The sequence below is a fragment of the Elephantulus edwardii genome, unplaced genomic scaffold (genome assembly GCF_000299155.1).
Source record: "Elephantulus edwardii isolate Elephantulus edwardi_28Jun2011 unplaced genomic scaffold, EleEdw1.0 scaffold00001, whole genome shotgun sequence".
Taxonomy (NCBI): domain Eukaryota; kingdom Metazoa; phylum Chordata; class Mammalia; order Macroscelidea; family Macroscelididae; genus Elephantulus; species Elephantulus edwardii.
In genome coordinates, this window is record NW_006399751.1 from 39,250,691 (window position 1) to 39,272,715 (window position 22,025).

At 37.9% G+C, this 22,025-nt stretch overlaps 1 protein-coding gene across 1 annotated transcript in view; it reads right to left on the reverse strand.

Annotated features, from left to right (window-relative positions):
* AGPS (alkylglycerone phosphate synthase) overlaps positions 1–22,025 on the reverse strand; it is a 202,913-nt gene that overhangs the window by 143,933 nt on the left and 36,955 nt on the right. The window contains exon 2 of the mRNA XM_006878799.1: positions 6,658–6,747. Within this exon, the coding sequence (XP_006878861.1) occupies positions 6,658–6,747 (90 nt within the window). The remainder of the gene's footprint in view (positions 1–6,657; positions 6,748–22,025) is intronic.

Here is a 22,025-nt window from a genome sequence, read left to right on the forward strand (position 1 = left end):
GGTTCCTTGGAGAGGGACATCATGCTTGGGAGGGTGGAGGGACAGTGCAGGAGGGGAAGACCCTCTATGAGATGGATTGATTCGGTCACTGGGGTAATCGGGATGGGTGTGTCGGAGGCAGTGCGGTTGGCGCAGGATAGAGCAGGGTTTAGGGTTGTTGTGCATAGGGTCACTATGAGTCACAAATGACTCGACGGCACATAACAACAACAACAACAACAACAATGTAAAGAAGCTGCACTGTTAACCATAAGGCATGCAGTTCAAATCCACTAGTTGCTGCTTCAGAGAAAAATGAGCAATTTCCTCTCATTGGAAATCAAGTCTCTGAAACCCACTGGAGGATCAGCTATAAGTTCTTTTTGATTTTATGGCACACAAGGACAATGACAATGGTAACTCTAATGGTATGATTTTATTTTTAATTTTACTATTACCTATGAGATTGAGCATTACTTCAAATGAAGAACAGAAATTCCCTATTTCTGTATTTTAGTCTGTTCATTTTGCCTATTCATATTCTGAAGATGTTTATAAATTCTTCTAGCAGTTTTATAGCTTTTAGCTTAAAAATTTAAAGAAATAATCCATCTGAAATTAATTTATGTATACAGCATAAGGTAGGAGCAAAACTATTAATGACAGCTTAAATTTTTCTATAGTCATTTGTATTTGCTTTGTTGTTTTATGTGCATATTACAAAAGGACAAATGCCACTGTTGTAAAACAGGACTGACATCGGGGTTGAGGGGTGACTGAGAAAGATGTAATAAATAATGCATACTGCACTGAAACAGATGAGGGAGAGAATTGTTTAAAAGCAATATATGATTAGGTGTTATTATCATGACTAGAGTCCAGAATGAAGGCTGCATAGTGGAGTGGCCTGGGGAAGCGGGGGTAGATTGTATAACAATGAAAGAAATTTCCTTTTACTTTTCAAAGAGAAGAGCGAACTGGAAGGGAGGGGTAAAGTCTCTGTAAACGTTCATTAAAATTAATAATAAAAAAATATTCCTTTTTTAATACTAAAAAAAATCACAAGCTGCTTAAAAAAATTGAAATTACAGAATTATACTTTTAGTGGTAAGTAATATATTTTTCATAAGCATAAGAAATTAGAAAGAAAAATGTATGAGATACATAACTAAAACAACTAAAGACATACAAATAGTCTTTTATTTTTGCTGAAAAAAAGTGAAATTCTGGTTACTTGGTTATAACACATAGGCTACTATGTGCTGAACAGTCCTTAAGGAAAAAAAAAACATTTGGAACTCTTAGCTCTTTTTTTTTTTTTTTTGAACTCTTAGCTCTTAATATTATAATTATAATTTTAATTATATCATTATTTTGGATTTCTTTAAAATACACTATTCTTGATATTCATGGTAGAGTGCCTTAAGACTTTTATGAATCCTTCAATTAACAAATTTTACTCCTGCACACTCATACAATAAAAAGGTAAACATCTTTAAAGATACTTAAACACAGATCCAGGATTTGTGCATGAAATTTAAAAATCAATCCTTTAAAGATACAATATTTCAGACTCTGTTCCATTATCTATAATTTTAGTATCAAATATACAGTTTTAACAGAATGCCAAGTCACATCATGCACTTGGAAAGCTGAAGGGTCAGCAAAAAAGGAGAAGACCCTCAATGCAAGAGATTGACATGATGATTTCAGCAATGGGCTAGAGCTCATGTCAATATGATGAACACAGGATAGGGAAGGGTGCAGGTGAGCTACTCACAGGGTCACTACGACTCGACAGCACCTAATAAAAACAACTCAGGATTTTGGGTATTTGGGGGAGATCACAAAGCCTGGGGTAAAGCCAAAGACTCTACTGAGTCCATAAAATGTTACTTGGTAAAAGTGAAAACCTTGGAATCAAAGAAGTAAATGTACAGTAATAAACACTGTAAGAAGCAGATGATATGATAGATATTGTTAAAGCTAGTGGACAAATTTAGGAGGGTGACAGGATACAAGATTAATATCCAAAAGTTGGGATTCCTCTACAGTAACAAAAAGCACTCAGAGAAGGAAACCAAGAAAGCAATGCCATTTACAATTGTTGTTGTTATTAAGTACCATCAAAACGAGCGTGACTCATAGCAACCCTATGAACAAAAGATCTGAACCCTGTTCTATCTTGTGCCATCTTCATACTTACTGACACACAAGAGCCCATTGCAACAGTTACTGTATCGATCCACTTGGTTCAGGGTCTTGCTCTCCTTCGCCCACCTTCTGCCGTTCTCAATATCATGTCTTTCTCCAAGGAACAGCACCTCCTAGCAATACATCCAAAGTATGTGAGGTGAAGCCTCATCACTCTTGCCTCCAAAGAGCACTCTAGCTGCACCCTCTCCAAGACATATCCATTTGTTCTCCTGGCTACCAACGGGATATTCAGTGCTCTTCTCCAACATCACAGATCAAAGGTGTCAATTCTTTTTCTGTCATCCTTATTCACTGCCCAGGTCTTGGATGCATAGCTTGTAATTGGAGAAATCATGGCCTGAATCAGACACACCTTAGTCCTTAAACTGACATCACTCTTCCTCAATAATTTAGAAAGGTCCTAAACTGCAGATTTTCCCAGTGCAATGTGTCTCCTTATTTCCTGACTGCTGGTATCAAGGGTGTTAACTGTAGATCCAAGTAAGATGAAGCTGTTGACAGTTTCAATCTCTTCTCCATACATTATGACACTGCCTATTGTTCCAGTGTTAAAAATCTTTGTTTTCTGGATATTAAGATGCAATCCATACTGAAGGCTGCATTCCTTGATCTTCTGCAACAAGTACTTCAAATCTTCACTTTCAGCAAGCAAAGTTGTGTCATCTGCATAATGCAGGCTATTGATGAGTCTCCCTCCAATTCTGATGCCACATTCTTCAGAGTCCAGCTTCTCAGATTATTTGCTCAACATACAGATTGAATAAGTATGGAGAGAAAATACAACCATGACGCACTCACTTCCCAATTTGAAACCATGCAGTTCTCCCCTGTTCCATTTGCACAACAGCTTCCTGATCAGGTATAGGTTCCACATGAGCACAATTAAGTGCTCTGGGATTCTCATTCTTCCCAATGCCAAATACAACCTATCATGATCCACACAGTCAAACACCTTTTCAGAGTCAATAAAGTACAAATAGACATTCTTTTGGTAGCCAATCACAAACTGAGATACTTGGTAATGAAACTAACTAGAAACACAAAAGACTTGTACAAAGAAAACTATAGAACACTTCTGTGAGAAACAATAAAAGATTTAAACAAATGGAGAAATGTTCCCTGTTCATGAATGGGAAGACAATATAGTGAAAACAACAATCCTTCCAAAAGCAATGTAATTTCCAATAAAATCACAATACAGATACCAAATTCTTTTTTCCAGATCAAAAGAGAAATTTCAACTTTATTTGGAGTCCCGAATAAGGACAGTACTTCTGAAAATAAAAAAATAAGTGGGAGGCATAGCACCTTTTGACCTCAAAAACTACTACACTGCGGTATAAACCAAAATAGCATGTACCAGTAGTACGATGACACAAAAAAAGACTTATACACCAATGTTCATAGTAGCATTTTTCACTATTGCAAGGACATGGAAACAGCCCAAATGTCCAAATAAATGAAAAGGATTGAGAAACTGTGATACATTCACACAATGGAATTCTATGCAGCACTCAGGAAAAACTATTTCAAAAAATACTACATAACTTGGGTGAGACTGGGAAGCACTATGCTGAATGAACTCAGTCTCATAAGGACAAATATTGCATAGGATCATTATTGTAAAAACAGAAAGACAAATAGTAGAACATATTTGGGGATCCAAAGGGAGAAGGGATAGGAACAGAGAAGTAAGAATGGATAGGTAGGGGCAAAATCACAGGGTTGTACAGTTTGGTGGTAGGAACGAGGGGGTAAAGGAAATGGGAAAGATCCAGAGAGACCAGAAAAGACAGGGTAATAGTGGGTGTAGTCTAATGGGGATTAATTTTATAAAACATAATGGATGGGAATGATTGTATGAAACACGATGGGAATGAAGAATAGTGTGAAACACAATGTATATGAGCTTTGTAAGTAAACCAAAAGAAAATAATTTTTAAAAAAAGAGATTAAGGAATAAGAGCTATTAAACTTAAGAAAGCTATGAGGTGATTTTACTGTTACAGTGAAACAAATGGATTTACATCTAAATTTATAAACAAGCATTATTTAACACCTATAAGCTACATTAAACACCATAGGACATAAACAAAAGGTTTTATAACCCTTGTTCTTAAGCAACTTGGACTCTAGTCAAAGACACAAAGAGAGCTAATCAGTGATGTGAACATATGGGCAGGAAATATGTAACTTTTACAAGTATTGTGAGGAGGAGAAATCAGTAAAGAAAAAAAAAAAAGGAGAAAACTGAAGAACCTTTACCAATAGGTGTAGCAGTATGACTACTGAACGTTTCTTTACCACAACTGATAGATGATGGGTATGAGAACATTAAGAAGTGATTTTTGTTTAAAAAAATCATAAAGTGAGATCAATCTGAAACAGATTACAGAAGATTTAGAAGTAGTACACGTTCTGAAGACCAATGAAACCAGACTTTCTGGAAAGAAGAAAAAAAAAACAAACAAACCTTGGGAACATAAATATCCAAGAAGGAAATGTCTAACAAGATTTATAGTGATTAGAAAAAAAGGGACTGTTCTAATCTGTGACAATACATAGAATGACAACAAAATTAGTAAACGGTATTATTTTTTTCTCAGGGTCAGTTCCACAACTGCGAACCAATTTAATAGCTTTTTGGTAAAACTTTACAGAAAAATTAAAACACAAAGAAGAATTAATCCAAATAAATTATCTTTATTTATGTATAATTTATGTACCAAGTTATGTTTTATCCATTTAAAGTCAAAGAATAATGAGTTTTCACCTATATAAATCAACAATATTAGCTCTCACACATTACCTTAAACTACTTAAAGCCACATTTAAAGGACACCATTTTTATTTATGTCTTGCAGGAATAGAATAGAAGCACTATAGAGCCAGCAGTACTATACTGAAGTCTGGAAATACCCTGTACTTTCAACAGTGCTATGCTATAGTATAATGAGGTCCCTCTCCAAGTCATGCTTGGAAGGGTAAAGGAACAGTGAAGGAGAGAAACACCTTTAACCAGGTAGATTGACACAGTGGTTACAGCAATGACTCAAGTGTGTTAGGGACTGTAAGGACGGCACAGTATAGGACAGGGTTCAGATCTGTAAGTCAAAGGGTTGTTATTAGTCATACTTGATTCAAAAGAACCTAACAACAACATGCCGAAGTAAGAAGTTATGGTGGTATAGTCATTAAAACAGTAAGCTACTAACCAAAAAGTCAGTGCTAATACCTATTACTAGCTCCACAGGAGAAAGTATTTGCAGCTTTGAAATCCTATGGGTCAGCAGTCATGACAAATGGAGAAAAGATTTGGGGTTTTTAACAATTATATCCTGTTAGGCTCCACAATCAACACTCTTGACACCAGCAGTCAGGAAATCAAAAGAAGAACAGCACTGGGAAAATCTGTTGTCAGGTCTTCTCCAGCGTACTGAATAGTAACAATGTCAGTCAGTCTGGAGACTAAGATGCACCTGATCCAGAACATACTCTTCACAATTCCTTGATATGCGTCAGAAAGCTGAACAATGACTAGGGATGATAAAAGGAGAACTGATGCCTTTGAGCTGTGGTGCTGGAGAAGAGTGTTGAATATACCATGGACTGCTAGGAGAACAAACAAGCCAGTGCTAGAGAGGGTGAGACCAGGCTGCTCCTCAGAGGCAAGGATTTTGATGCTTTGTCTGACATACTTTGGACATGTTGCAAGGAAGGACCAGTCCTTGGAGAGGGACGTCATGCTTGGGAAAGTAGAGGGACAGTGCAAGAGAGGAAGACCCTTGATAAGATGGATTGCTTCAGTGACTTGAGTAATGGGGGTAGGTATGTCAGAGACAATAAGGTTGGCACAGGATAGAGCAAGGTTCAGAACTATTGTACATAGGGTCGCAATAAGTCTCAAACAACTCGACAGCACAAACCAACAACAAAAACAATTATATTCATATAGACCTGAAATTGTTCAACTTTCATGATAACCTACATCCAAAGGTAAACTTCCAGATTTAAAAATGAAGTTACTTTCAACAAGCCAATACCATTGGATAAGGTGACAGGACAGATACAGAATAGACGTTGTTTGAATTCCAATCCAAACAAACGATAAAATGTTCTTTTTGAGACAATATGAGAAATGTAAATAAGGCATCAGAGAATTATTATGTAATATAAAATTATTGCTATTGGGAGTACAATAATGGTCTTACAACAAATAGTTTATTTAAGGATACATGTATAAATATTTAGAGGTGACATGGTAATGTCAGGATCTGAAATACTACAGCAATTATGGTCACATGTTTAGGATTACAACGCAGCTTCTTACCACTAGGACACCAGAGCTCTCATGCTGATAACTTTTAAATAGGGAATCATTACATGAGTCTATTTGTACCTATGTTTCATGTATTTCATTGCAAGAATAAACAATAGAAAGAATAAACAAACCAAGTTTACCTTTTCCCAGTCAGTTCAACTTGGCCCTTTTTATTGAAGAAGAACTTGGAGTCATTATAGCCCCATCCATTCCATTTCATGACTTCTTGCCTAAAAATAACAAGAAAACCTATGAGACCGTTGTCAAGCAACTCCAAACTGGAAAGTGTATCTCTGATAATGAAGCTCCACAATCACTTAAAAAAGAAACTATATTCCCACCAATATGGATTATTTTAAATAAAATTAAACATAAAACAATATATCTTTATAGTAATATTTATAAATACAGAAACACTCCAAGGAACAACAAATTTCATAAAGGTTTTCTTCTTGTTGTTAGGTGTCATAGAGTTGAGTACAATCCAAAGTGAACCTATGAATGACAGACCTGAACCCTGTCTTCTCCTGGGCCATCCTCATCATCTCAGACACATCTGAATTCACTGAGACACAATCAGTTACTGTGTCTATCCATTTCATTGGAGTTCTTCCACCTTTCCAAGCACAATATCCCTTTCCAAATAACAGCCTCTCCTAACAACATGAACAAATTTTCAATCAGCTTTTTCAAAACCACCCCTTTAGACCCTCCAGCGTTGTGCAGAACACCAGCATCTGAGATCCGGTGGAGATCACTATGACCTTACTACCAACATCCACAATGTTAGCCTGCCTGCCAGCTGTGGATCTCAACTAGAACGCTTCAACACCTACCAGGGCCACTTCCTGTCATGTAACCACAGGCCTCAAGTGGACGCAGTAACATGATATTCATATGCCTGATTTGCATATGAATTAGAGACAAGAGCTATTTTTTAGTTTGTTATATTGGGAGCTCACTAATCATAGCTTACATATTTATATTCTTGCTTGTTAATTATTGTTCTTATTAGTACAGCACTTGTCTGTCAGTTTGTTGTAGTAAGGTTGCTTTTGAGTTCCACAGTGCTGAAGACTGTGCTTCCAGTGTATCATGTGACAGAGTGATCACTCACAATGGATAGCTTTCAGAAGGGCTCCCAGATTAACAGACTGTGAAGTAGGATTTGACATCTACTTCTGAAATAGTAGGCCTCTGAAAACCCTCTGAACAGAGAACCCAGACAGTTATAGTATTAGAGGTAGAAATTAGATTGGAAGTCAATCGAAATGAGGAGAATCAGCTTTAAATATATTTTAATACAACATAGATGTATGAAGTATAAATGTTTGAAAACTAAAAGTTGTGAAAAATTAAATGAAATGCATGAACACTGACATTCTAGGCATTAGTGAAATGAGATGGACTGCTTTGGCCATTGTGAATCAGTCACATGGTATATGCTGAGAATGAAAAGCAGAAGAAGAATGGTGTTCCATTCATAGTTAAAAAGACAACTGCAAGTTCCATCCTGAGATACAATGTTGTGAGTTACAGAATATTATCTGTAAACATACAAGGAAAAGCTGTTACTATTATTATTCAAATACACCAACCAACGGCTAAAGTCAAAGAGGAGGAAATGGACATTTTTTTCCCAAATTCTGTAGTACAAATGGACCAAACATGCAATCAAGAAGCATTAATGACAACAAAGTTGAGAAAAATGATGAAATAGAAAGTAGAGACCTGGTGAGAGAAATGATGCTGGAACTAGAATGATTGAATATTTTTTTACTAATTTTAATAAAAGTTTACAGATACTTTGGATTTCCATTTATTCATTGTTGCACTTTTCTCCCTGCCCAACCTTCCCCCCAGTTCACTCTTCTCTTTGAAAAGTAAAAGAAAAATTCATTATACAATCCCTTTTTCCAAGTTCACTCCACTATGCAACACATGTTCTTGACTCCTGTCATGACTATAATAACTAATCATATTTTTTAATTTTTTTATTAAATTTTATTAATTTTAATGAACATTTACAGAGATCTAGGGTTTTCATTCATTCATTGTTGCACTATTTTCTCTACCCTCCTGCCCAGTTCGTTCTTTTTTTATCCCCCCCTTGAAAGTCTGTTTTAAATGTCCAATTGCCACAGTGCTTGTCAAAGCCAGTTCTGATTAATCTCCTTTGTCAGTGTGTCCTTTGCCATTCCCTATCACCCCTCCCTGAGAGAGACTTCACCCTGATTCATAAGGAAAAGGGGACGGCATATTCTCTTAGCTACTTCCTGCTGAAAAGGGACGCTGTAGGTTTCAGGGTGAAGATCTTCTCTCACTACTCTAAAGGGCCCCTTTGGCAATAGGAAACACATAGACTATTATGGAGATTGATTTTGGAATTTAGATGCACTGTTATCAATTCTGCTTAGCCGTGCATGTTCATATCCTTGAAGATGTAATATGGAAGTGTTGCAGCCTAGAAGACACAAATTTAACTAACAAAAGTACATGAGTCAAAAATTGAAAAGCAGTAATATTCCACATAGAGGCTCTAATAGTGGCACTGATCAAGTTACAGAGGGAAGATAATTCTTACAATAAAAGGCCTATTGACTAGTACTTTGTCTATTATAGTATAAAGGTTAGGGATCACAAGATGTAGAGGTTCAACTATGTCATTTATTGTTCTTAAGTCCTGGAGCAAGTTCCATCTACCACTGGGTTGTTTTACAACTCGGAAGCCCGCATGCAAGGCAGAGGTGAAGTAAGGAACTGTTTATGAGGTTTTCTGTCAATTCTGACAACCAAGAAATAGTGAGAAGAGTTGGGACCTCAGAAGGCTTTTAGGACAAAATAGTAGGCTCTTGTGTCCAGGAGAAAGTGAATATACTTACCAGTAATGTTAATGCTCACCCACAGTTCTTCTGGGAGGATCTAAATCATTGAAGCATCCTCCTTTGTTTCTAACTGGGATAAATCATATTTTAAACAATTCTCTCATCTGTTTCAATGCAGTCTACATAATTTATCAAATCTTTCTCTGTCTCCTCCTAACCCTGATGTCAGTCCCATTTTACAAACAGTGGAACTATGCAGTATTTGTCCTTTTGTGAATGAGATAATTCACTCAGCATAATGTTCTCCAGGGTCACTCATTTTGAATAATATTGCATGAGTTCCTTTTTTTTTAATGCCGCGTAGTATTCCATTGTGCGAATATACCAGAGCTTCTCTATCCATTCGTTTGTTGATGGGCACTTAGGTTATAGAATGATCAAATTTTTTACATTCATTCAATCTACATGCTGAGCAAATCATTCTTTTTTAAATTTTTTTATTTTATTTTATTATTTTTGTGTGTGAGTACCATCAAATCGGATCTGACCGGTACAGGAGGAGTATGCCCCTCCTTCTCCAGCAGAGCATCTGGTGGATTCTAACTGCGTACCTCTGGGATCATAGTGCAGCTTCTTGCCACTAGGCCACCAGACCTCCCTTGAGCAAATTATTCTTGAAGCTAAACTCTATGAAGAAGAATACAGCATCAGGATCAGAGGAAGAGTCATCAGTAACCCATGTAATACAGATTACACAACCTTCCTCGCTAAAATTAAGGACAACTTGAAAAGCTTGTTGTAGAAGATCAAATGTAGCTTTTCATATGGACTGCACCTCAACATCAAGATAACAAAACACTCACTACTGGACAAAGGGGCATTATAATGATTGATGGAGAAAAGACTGAGACTGTCAATGACTTCATCTTGCTTGGATTCACAATCAACACCCTTATTATCAGCAGTCAAAAGATCAAGAGACGTATTACACTGGTGTGCCTGATTCAAGCCATGGTCTTTTCAATCACTTGCTATGCTGTAGATAACTGGACAGTGAACAAGAACGACAGAAGAAGAATTGATGCCTTTGAGCTTTAGAAGAACAGTAGTGAATATCCCATTCATTTCCACAAAAACAAATAGATGTATCTTGGAGAGGGCACAGTCAAAGTTCTCCTTGGATGTAAAGATAAAAAAGTTTCATCTCACATATGTAGGGCCATGTTGCTAGGAGAGACTATTCCTTGGAAAGGGACATCATGCTTGAGAAGGTGGAGCACTGATGAAAGAGAGAAAGATCCACAGCCAGGTGGACTGACACAGTGACTTCAGCCATGGGCTCAAGTGTGTCAGAAATGTTGAGGATGGCATGGGATCGGTTAAAGTTCAGATCTGCTGTTCATCTGATGAATTATACTCATCTCGATAGGACCTAACAACAACAGCATTATGTCCAAGGTATAAGAGACAAAGCCTCAGCATCTTTGCCTCCAAGGAGTACTCTAGCTGTACTTTTTCCAAGACACATCTGTTTGTTCTTTTTGCAGTCCAATCAATATTCAGTCCTTTTCTTCCAGAGCTCAAAGGCATCAATTCTTCTCTTATCTTTATTCACAGTCTCACTATCATATGTGTAGTAAGTGACTAAAAAGACTACGGCCTGAATTAGGCATATTTAGTCTTCAGAATGACATATTACTCTTCGGTATTTTATGGAAAGATCTCTGCACCAGACTTGCCTAGGTTAACATATCTCCCAATCTCTTGACTGCTGGTACCAAGGGTGTTGATTACTGATCCAAGCAAGATGAAATCACAGCCATATCTCCAGTCAAGAAATAACTTCCTGCTGACAAGTCAAAAGTGACTCATAATTGACTCTTGAGTTTCCAAGGCTATAAAGATATTGCCCATCTTTCTCATTCAAAGTCACTGGTAGATTCGAACTACCAGAAAGACATGGCCTTTGGGTTAACAACACGACTTCCTAAGAATACACTACCAATGTTCAATCAACATCTAAGTTACCCCTACACCAATCTTCTGATGTTTTAAATTAAAAACCAAATAAATTTCCAAGGCTTTTGGTTTTAAACTTTAGTATATGTGTGCCCTCTCAATTCACTTATACTATGTATACACAATTTGTGATTAAATTTTAAAATAACTTCATATACAGAAGATAAACATGCATACAGAGAAGGGAATTACAGTTTAACTGAAAATTTGAAGTATAACTTTTGACAATTACAGAACACTAAAACTAAAAAAAAAAAAAAGTCTCAAAAACTACCCAAAGCAAAAACAAAGAAACAAAAACCTAGAACCTTCTATTATCAAGTCAACTCTAACTCATAATGACTATCAAAAAATGTACTGCCCTCGAGTAGATATTATTTCATAGCTGAAACTCTCTAATGGGTTTCAGAGCCTGTAAACTGCACGGAAATTTCTGTAGTACCATTAGTGGGTTTGAATCACCAGAAAAGTGCAACTTCTGAGTGAGCAGCATAGCTCACTATACACTATGCAACTCAAGCTGCCAAGTGACCTTATAAAAGAAAGTGAAATTGTTCTTACAGGATTCCTGAGGCTGTAGCAGAGACGCTGAGGATGCACAGGACTGGTTAAGGTACAGATCTATTCTTGTGAGGGCCACTATGAGTCAACCTGATAACACCTAACAAATCTATAAATCCTTGTGGGAGAAGACTGATTGCTTCATCTTTCTCCTGTGGAACAGCTGGTGGGTGCAAGCTACCTACATTACAGTTACCACTCAAATGCTTAAGAAACTACCCAAACCAACTAAGGGAGCTCTGGTGGCCTAGTGGCAAGAAGCTACACGACAATTCCACCAGATGCTCTTCTGGAGAAGGTGGGACAATCTCCTCCTGTATCAGTCAGATCCAATTTGAGGGTATACACACACACACACACACACACACACACACACGCACGCACACAGGAAAAAAAAAATTAAACTACCCAAACCAACTATTAATTTTTCAGATTAAAAAAACGGTGCCTAGAGAAGTCTCCATGGTCACAGCTAAACTAGTAATAAGCATATGAGGACTGACTCCCAGTTCTGTAACTCTTTCTCTTTAAAAAGGTAAGCCTGAAACGCACTACGTCATACCCTTGGTAACCAAAATGATTTAAAATAACAGTCTTCACTACTTCAATATTTTTTTAACACACCATCATAAAAAAAAATCCCATACCATTATGCATTGTTATTACTATACTCATTCTTCTGGATGACCTGAAGACAAATGTTTAGAAATCTGGGGATATGGTTGTTTCAGTAACCCGACTGTCCTTTTAGTCTTTAATGAAATAATTTTTGTCATTCAGAAAATGATCCTAAAACACTATAAACACTGAAATGAAAAAGACTAATCAAAGAATTACAAACTTTCCCAACAACTTAAATACAAAGATGCAATTTTCAACTACTTCTGGGGTCAATTAACGAAAGGTCTGATCTTTTCTGACATTTCCTTTCTTAAATCTACAATATTAAATTTTAATGTCTTAAAAATGCAAGATCCTTCTTGTCTAAAAGGGGAGGGTGGGATCAGTCTGATTTTACTTTCTAACTGATGTTATTCACAAGACTGCTATGAGTTGTAGTCAACTCTATGACATTTAAAAATAATTGAAAAATAAAAGCAGATGCTCTACAGATTTACATACCCAGTCACAGTATTAAACGATTTAAGAGGCAAGCTAGGCCAGCCAGGGAAGGCACTGAATTAGTAGGACTAACAAAAGAAAACGAAGAAGTATAAACTAGCACAACACATACACAAGATGGCAGTATTCTCCTATGATAAACATTATATACATACTGAGTCTTCAAAGGCCACAGAATTTCATTTGGGGTCCATTTTTAAAATAGCTTTTATTTCAAGTTCAAATTTGTTTTCAGAAACTTTGGTAAAATATACGTGAAAAAGTTGCCACTTTAAGTGTGTAATTCAGTGGCATTAAACACATTCACAATTTTGTGCACTATTTGCAAAGCTTTTTTATCACCTGAAATTTTTAATCTCAAAATACAAAATTTTTATTTTGAAGTCTTTTTCCAATTTGAACAATAAAAAAGCATCATCTCAGAGCTTTCAAAAGACATAAAAACTAAAATATAAAGGCCCAGTCCGGGATTTCTAGCTTACCAAACTCATTTAATCCAAATCAATTACATATGCAGTATAGTACATAAGAATTTTTTTTCTGTACCTTCAAGTAACATGTGTAATTAAAATCATTATTTAGTTGTGGGATTAATTACTTCAAGGTTCATAAAATCTAACGGAAATTATGAATGAAGTAAAACTTTTAAAAAAAGGGCAGTCATTACAGTGGAGTCAGAACCAGCTCACTGCTGTCCCTCCAGGCTTGTTCTCTCCCACCCCTACACCAGGGGATTACTCAAGCTGTAACCTGGATGGTAGGAAACTGCCCATCTTTCTCCCAAGGAGAAGCTTGAAGAAATTCTAACAGCCTGAGAGGTGCAACCTGTGGGTTAACAGGGCAAGTCTATAGATGGCACCACCAATGTTTCCCAAAACATAAAAGTGATGATAAAGTAAGTAAAGATATTAGGCTTAGATCAATAAAACATAGATATCTCTAAAAAGATAGGGTACAGAAGATCTCTATAAATAAAACAATATTCCTGACTTAGAAATTCTAATTTTAGATTCTAGTGAGACTCTATAGTCTTGGTGTCATGGTGTTAGACTGCCAGATGAAAGTCAGTGACTCCATTCAGTGGGGAAAAGATGAGAAATCTGTTGGGACCTTGCCACTTACTTAAGCCTTTGTCTGCGCAGGTGGGATCAACTCCATCCAAACCAGCTGTAGGAGAGGAGAAAGGTACATGGGTCTCCCTTTAGCACCAAACGTGACTTGGGGAATGAACTGCTGGAACCTTGCCACATCCCTAGGCCTTTGTCTGCTCCATCAACTCCTTCCAAAACAGCCACAGGAGAGAACAGGTATGCAAGTCTGCCATTAACACCAACTGCGACCTAGAAACTGAACTGTCAGGACCTTGCCACTTCCCTGGACCTTTATCTGCTCAGATGGTATCAACTCCCTCTCAAGTAAGAGCAGAAAAGAAAGGTACAAGGGTTGGCATTATTAGCACCTACTGAAACTTATAGACTGCACTGTTGGAAACTTGTCACTTTCCTGGGGCTTTTCCCTGAGAAAAATACCTTATGCAGCACTCCTGAGATTTATATATCTCTGGGGAAAACTGCCCCTCCCAACGGCCCACTACAGCTGGGCAAAAGGAAAAACCCTCCACCTCCCGGCAGGAAAGAATGCCACTGGGAAACTGACTGGATGGGTGGCGGGGGCAACACTTAAAGTCTACAACTTATCAATAGTGTCATAAGGATAAGGAACTCAACAACCTATGCAGACACAATAGAAACAGCCTTCCACACACCACAAACTTAACATAATGGCAAAGAAGGAACAGGCGGATTCAAACAATATGAAAAAACAAAACAAGCCTTCTCCTAACAGAGCAGGCCAGATGAGATCTTCGACCCAAGAGTAACCCTGGGACAGGGAAGCAGAAGAAATATATCAACACAAAGGTACATGAACTGCTACTGAAGAAGCTACAAATGATGAAAGAAAGAACTGAAACCATAAAGAGGTACAAGAATTTCACAGTTCATCACAAGGCATGAGAGTACAATCAACCAACAGAGTACTATAAACAACAGAAATGCATGAAAATGAAATTCAGAATATCAAGGCCAAAACAGCAGAACTTTTCAACATGTTAGAGAGACAAAAAATCAAACAAACAAACAAACCACAACAGGATAGAAGAGATGGGACAGAGAACTAGCAAGGTAGAAGACAAGATTCTTAATGAGAACTTGAAGAAAAAAACAAAAGACTGAAAGGGAAAAAAATTGGAAGCATGTGAGTTAACACCAAACGAAACAATATATCTGTTACTGGAATGGGGAAATGGGGGAGGGAGGGACAGAGAAAATTGTGGAAGGAGTACAAGAAGAAAACTTACTACATATCATGAAAAATTAGGAATTCCACATTCAAGAAGCTTAGCTCCTGACTAGAAGCTCCTCCAAAAAAAAAAAGATATACAGTCAAATTCTCCAAAATCAAAGATATAATACTAAGCAACATGACAAAAATAAAGAATCCACTATAAATATAGGAGAACCAATTGGACTAAGTAAGTTCTGACTTCTCAGGAGAAACTATGCAAACAAGAAGACAATGATGACAGATAAAGAAGGATGAAAGAAAACAACTGCCAGCTGAAAATACTGCACCCAGCAAAGCTGTCCATCAAACATAAAGGAGATATTAGGACATCTACAGAAAAGCAGGAACTTATGGAATAAGTGAAAACAAGACCAACTCTTTTAGAAATACTAAGGGAAGTCCTTCACACAGATACAGCAAAGGAAGTGGATCAACCAAAATCACCAGTCACACCAGAAAAGAAACACAGCAAAATGGCAATGATAAAACCTGATCTGGCAATAATCATATTTAATGTGAATGGCTTAAACGTACTAATTTTTTTTTAAAGTAACAGAAGAGATTAAAAAAAACCCCATCAATATGCTGTCTACAAGAGATATTTAAGAAACAAGGAAAAAGACAGACTAAAAAGTCAAAGAGTTCAAAATACCAAGCAAATGGCATCTATAAGAAAACAGGAATGACCATACTAACCTCTGATAAAATAAACTTCAGGATAAAAAAGCAACATAAAAGATAAGGAAGAGCACTATATTAAATATTAAAGGCACAAGAGATTAAGAACACCTTGGTAATCTTGGTTAACATCTATGAACCAAACTAAAGGCCTGTTAAATGCATAAAATAAGGGTTAACATATTTGAATAAAGAGCAAGCACCACAATAGTAGTAGCCGACTTCAACTTATGACTTGCCAAAGGACAGGTCAATTCCAAAGAAACTCAGCAAGATGTAGAACAAAGAAAATATACAATTAGCTAGTTTGCCTTTTTAGACATATTCCGGGTACTTTATCCAACCAAAACTCAATTTACTTCATCTGCATATGTGGTTGTTGTTATGTGCTGCCAAGTTGCTCACAGTGACCCTATCTACAACAGTCCGCATCCTACTCTATCTTGAGCCAATTTTACTGTCCCCAACATGCCTACCCCCATTACTTCAGTCACTGAGTCAATACATCTCATCCAGGGTCTTCCTCTCTTGTGCTGCTCCTCTACCCTTCCAAGCATGATGTCCTTCTCCAAGGATGGGTCCATCCTGGCAACATACCCAAAGTACGTGAGCCAGAGCTTGCCTCCAAGGAGCAGCCTGGTTTCACCCTCTCCAGGACAGATCTGTTTTTTTTCTCTTAGTAGTCCATGGTATGTTCAATACTCTTCCCCAGCACGATTCAAAGGCATTCATTATTCTTCTGCCATCCTTAGTCATTACGCAACTCTCCTGATGTACAGCAAGTAATTGTGAAGACTATGGCTATGATCAGGCATACCTTAGTCTCTAGATTGACATTATTGCTCCACAGTACTTCAGAGAGGTCCCTGACAGCAGATTTTTGCAATACAATTTGTCTTTTGATTTCCTGGCTGTTGGTTCCAAGAGTGCTGACTATGGAAGCATGCAAACTGATGCTGTTAAATTTCAATCTCTTCTCCATCTATCATGGTGCTGCCAAGTGGTGAGAATATTTTCTTGATGTTGAGCTTCAATACACACTGAAGGCTGCTTGACCTGTAGCAAATGCCTCATGTCCTCCTCAGTTTCAGCAAGCAAGGTTGTGTTATCTGCATTAACACAAGTAGTTGATGGATCTTCCACCAATCCTGATGCTACATTCCTCCTCATAAAGTCCAGCCTCCGGGATAATCTGTTCTACATATAGATTGAAAAGTTATGGAGATAGGATGCATCCCTGTCATACACCTTTCCTGATCTTGAACCAGGAAGTGTTTCCTTGCTCTATTCTGACAAATGCCTCCAGGTTCTAGTAAAGTTTTAGTATAAGGACAATCAAGTGTTTTGGGAATCCTATTCTTCTCAAGGTTAGCCACAATTTACTATGATCCACACAAATACCTTTGCACAATCAATGAAGCACAGACCTTCCTCTGGTATTCTAGGTTTTCAGATCAGATCTATCTAACATTGACTACACATGGCATATTTCCAGAATTCATCATTTATTAGGACATAAAGCAAGCCTCAATAAATTCAAACACAATGAAAGAATAGGAAGAATGATTTCTGATCATAATGTCATAAACCAGAAATTAACAAGAGAATAAAGGATAAAAAAGCAACCCCTGTGAAACTAAATAACACCCTGCTTGAGCACTATTGGATTAGAGAAGAAATTTTTTTAAAACTCCTCAAAAAGAAAGATAATGAAAATACAACATATTAACAGATGAAAAAAAGAACTATTTAAAAGGAATATATAGTCTTTTCTCTTGGGCTTGGATCAGGCGACAGCCAGGTTCTATCGCTCAGCCATGGCCAAAATCAAGGCTCGACCTTCGCGGAAAGAAGAAGGAGGAGGAGCTGTTAAAACAGCTGGACGATCTGAAGGTGGAGCTTTCCCAGCTGCGCGTTGCCAAAGTGACAGGCGGTGCGGCTTCTAAGCTCTCCAAAATCCGAGTTGTCCGAAAATCCATTGCCCGTGTTCTCACTGTTATTAACCAGACCTCAGAAGGAGAACCTCAGAAAATACTATAAGGGTAAGAAGTACAAACCCCTGGATCTGCGGCCCAAGAAAACACGTGCCATGCGCCGAAGGCTCAACAAGCATGAGGAGAATCTGAAGACCAAGAAGCAGCAGCGAAAATAGCGCCTGTACCCACTGCGGAAATATGCAGTTAAGGCCTGAACGTAAATAAATAAAACACACACACACAAGTAATATATAATTAGGCATTATGTGTATGACAATAGTCCAGAATAAGAGGTGCATCACAAAGTGCACTGGAAGAGAGGTAGAGAGAGGGAGGAAACTGTACAACAACAAATGAATTTTTTTTAAGAATGTGAACTGGAGGAAGGGAGAAAATAGGCAATAATGAATGAATGAAAATCCAAAGTTTCTGTAAAATTTTATCAAAATCACAATTAGGAAAAAAGAAAACACAACATATCAAAATCTTTGGGATATAGCTAAGGCAATCCTCAGGGGACAGTACACAGCAATAGGCAAACACATAAAGAAAGGAGCAAAGTAAACTAATTAACACCTCCAGTAAATAGAGAAAGAACAGGCTAATCTCAGGCTCTAAAAGAAATTATAAAAGACAATGGCTGGGTTTCCTCTCCCTCTTCTGTCTCCTCCTCCACAAACCCTCCTAAACCACAACCTCCACCACCAGATAACCCTGACATCAACTCATCTGACTCAATTCCCTTCTGGTTTTGGGAAATATCCTGAGGTAGGATTTTTTAGTTGAGCTTCAACCTCCATTTTGATTTATTAAGTTCCCTTAATAAAATTAAGTTCCCTTAAGTTTGTTAACTTTAACAAAAGAGAAGACATAAATAATATGAATAAAAGATGAAAGATAACATCAGAATAAAAACAGTTAAAATCAAATCTATAATAATGGAATATTATAAAAAAAACAATACTCCAATAAATCCAATTAAGTTCCCATCTGCGCCCTCGACCAAGCACCTGGTTCTAGTCCTAGAGACTCTTCAAACCAAACATCCAGCTTTACTGATCCTCAAAAATCCCCTCCCGTCCCATTGGCTCACAAGCTTGTGATGACCTCCACCCACTGCCTCTGCACTAAACTCTTCTAACTGATCCCTAGCCCCCTCTACCCCTCCATGAGGTGGCAGGAGCTGAGGGTTTAGTCTGTGTTCATATCCCCTTCTCTCTCACTGACCTATCCCAATTAGAGAAGCACCTTAGCACCCTCTCCAGAGACCCTGACACGTACACCAAAGAGTATAAATACCTTACTCAATCCTATGATCTTACATGGCATGACCTGTATTGATCTGCCTCCTGACCACTCTTTTTTGAACTGCCAAGAAGACACTCTTCTCAGGGATATTCTGCCTCTTGCCGTTGTTAGCCTTCTGATCAACACCAGAGCGATTTAAGGTGGGTAGCAGTGGTTCTCTTCTCTCGAATCTCCTGCCCATGTCATGAACAGACCTTCTAGTGACGACCAAAGAAGCAATTTTACACATTTACCAACCAAACCATCACTGAACTGTGCAATTTTGCATAATGAAGTACACACCACTCCCTCCAAATGAGACAGCATAACATACCTGCCCCTCCCTTAAATCCCACTATACCCCTATCCTGCAGGAAGCAGCCAGAAGACCTCATTGCCCCCTATCACCCCAAAGGCTGGGATGTTAGGCTAAAAATCAAAATGGAGGTTGAAGCTCAACTCAAAAATCCTACCTCAGGATATTTCCCAAAACCAGAACTCAAAAAATACTGTCAGGATATTCCCCAAACCCTATGGAAAACCCTATGTCAGGACATTTTTCTGAAACCAGAACCCAGAAATCCTATGTTTCCTATGTTAGGACATTTTTCCTAAACCAGAACTCAGAAAACCCTATGTCAGGATATTTTCCAAAACCAGAACTCAGAAATTCCCTATTAGGACCTTTTTCAAAACCATAAACTTTATGCACCAATGAGCTACTGCAATGTCAACTTATCTCATAACCCCCTAAAACACATTTGCTAAAACCCTATATAAACCCCCTAAGCCCAACCCCAGTGCTACTCCCCTTGTTGAGTAGCCTTGCATGCAATAAACTTTGAGAAAAATTCTACCTAGAAAAAAAAAAAGACAATGGCTGAAATAAGCTAGATAACAGAAAAACAACTGAAACCATCAACAAGAACAGGAGTTGGTTCTTCAGAAAGGTCAATAAAATAGACACATCACTGGTAAACTTTAACAAAAGAGAAGACATAAATAATATGAATAAAGGATGAAAGATAACATCAGAATAAAAACAGTTAAAATCAAATCTATAATAATGGAATATTATAAAAAAAAAAATACTCCAATAAATTTGAAAGCCTAAAGGAAATGGAAAAGTTCCTGGAAATCCATACCCTACCTAGAGTGATACAGACAGATGTACAAAGCATGAACAGATCCATCACAAAAGAAATTAAGCAAGTCATAAAAAGATTCCCTAAAATAAAAAGTCCTGGTCCAGAAGACATCAAGTGTGACTCCTACCAAACATTCAGATATGAACTATCACCAATTCTACTTATTTCCAAAAAACAGAACAAAAAGGAACACCCCTAAAGTCACTCTATGAAGCAAGCATAACCCCAATACAAAATCAGGTATTACTAAACATTACTAAAAATGAGAACTATAGACCTCTCATGAACACAGATGCAAAAATCCTTAACAAAATCCTGGCCAATAGAATTTTTAAAAAAAAATTCATCATGACCAAGTAGGATTCATAACAGATATGCAAGGATGGTTCAACATGAGAAAATCAACATGATCCATCACTTAAACAAAGCAAAGAACAAGAACCATATATGATCAAATCAATGTAAAAAAGGCCTTTAAGAAAATGCAACATTTCTTGCTGATTAAATACTCAACAAAATAGGAATAGAAAAGAAATTCCTCAACAAAGTGCAAACTACATACACAAAGATACACAAACAATATACACAAAGTCTACTGGCATTCTAATTAATATCTACTACTGATAAGGGCAGTTAACTTGGGGTTCAAGTTGTCAATCTTTCATTATTAGCAGCGGATTTCTTTAACCACTGAGCTCCAGTGATCTTTCTTATTCTCAAATTCAACTTTACTGTCATCAAACTGGAATTAACTTAGTGCTGATTGACCTTCGGCTGGATTTCTGAGGCTAAAAATTGAACATACGAACTTATTCATCCTTCTCCAAAAGAATTATTGGTAAATGTGATCCTCCAGAGAGGTTCAGCCTTTACGTTAGCAATTCTACTCTGTGGAGATTATGCCACCAAAACAAAACTGATGTTGTTAATAATTTTTCTAATTTCTACCAATGTGATGGTGTAAAGTGTTTTTTAATGTGAAGTTTAAGAACAAAGTTGAGAGACAGAACTCCGCCACCAGACGGAACTCCGCCGGGCCGGGCCGGGAGGAGAGCCAGGAAGAGCAATAGTCACCCACCCACCGCGGAACTCCAGAGGAGCGAAGACTACCCACCACTGTGCGACCCCCGACACACAGGGTGCTGCTGCATAAACAACCAGCAGCGCCCAAGCCCCGCCCCCACCCCTGGTGGTAGTGTCCAAGCCCTGCACTCCTTAGGTCCCTCCTAGTCCCTTGCTTTCCTCCCCTTCCCCTGCACCCCTTCCAGCTCCACAACCACGCACCTCAGCCCCCACCACAGCCCTGTGACCTCAGGGCACCACCTCGGGATCCAGCCATCACCCGGGGCTATCAACCTAGCTGTTGTGGAACTAACCTGTCAGAAGAAAGGCCAGTAGGATCTTATCTGTGTTTACTGGGGCATTGCTGATTATCTGGGAGAGTACCTAAGGGCGTGCCCAGAGGTGGGGAAATTGGCCAAGGTCTCTTGGGTTCCCACCCAAAACAAGCCAGCCAGCTGGCTTCTGTGAACTCTGCAGACCAGCC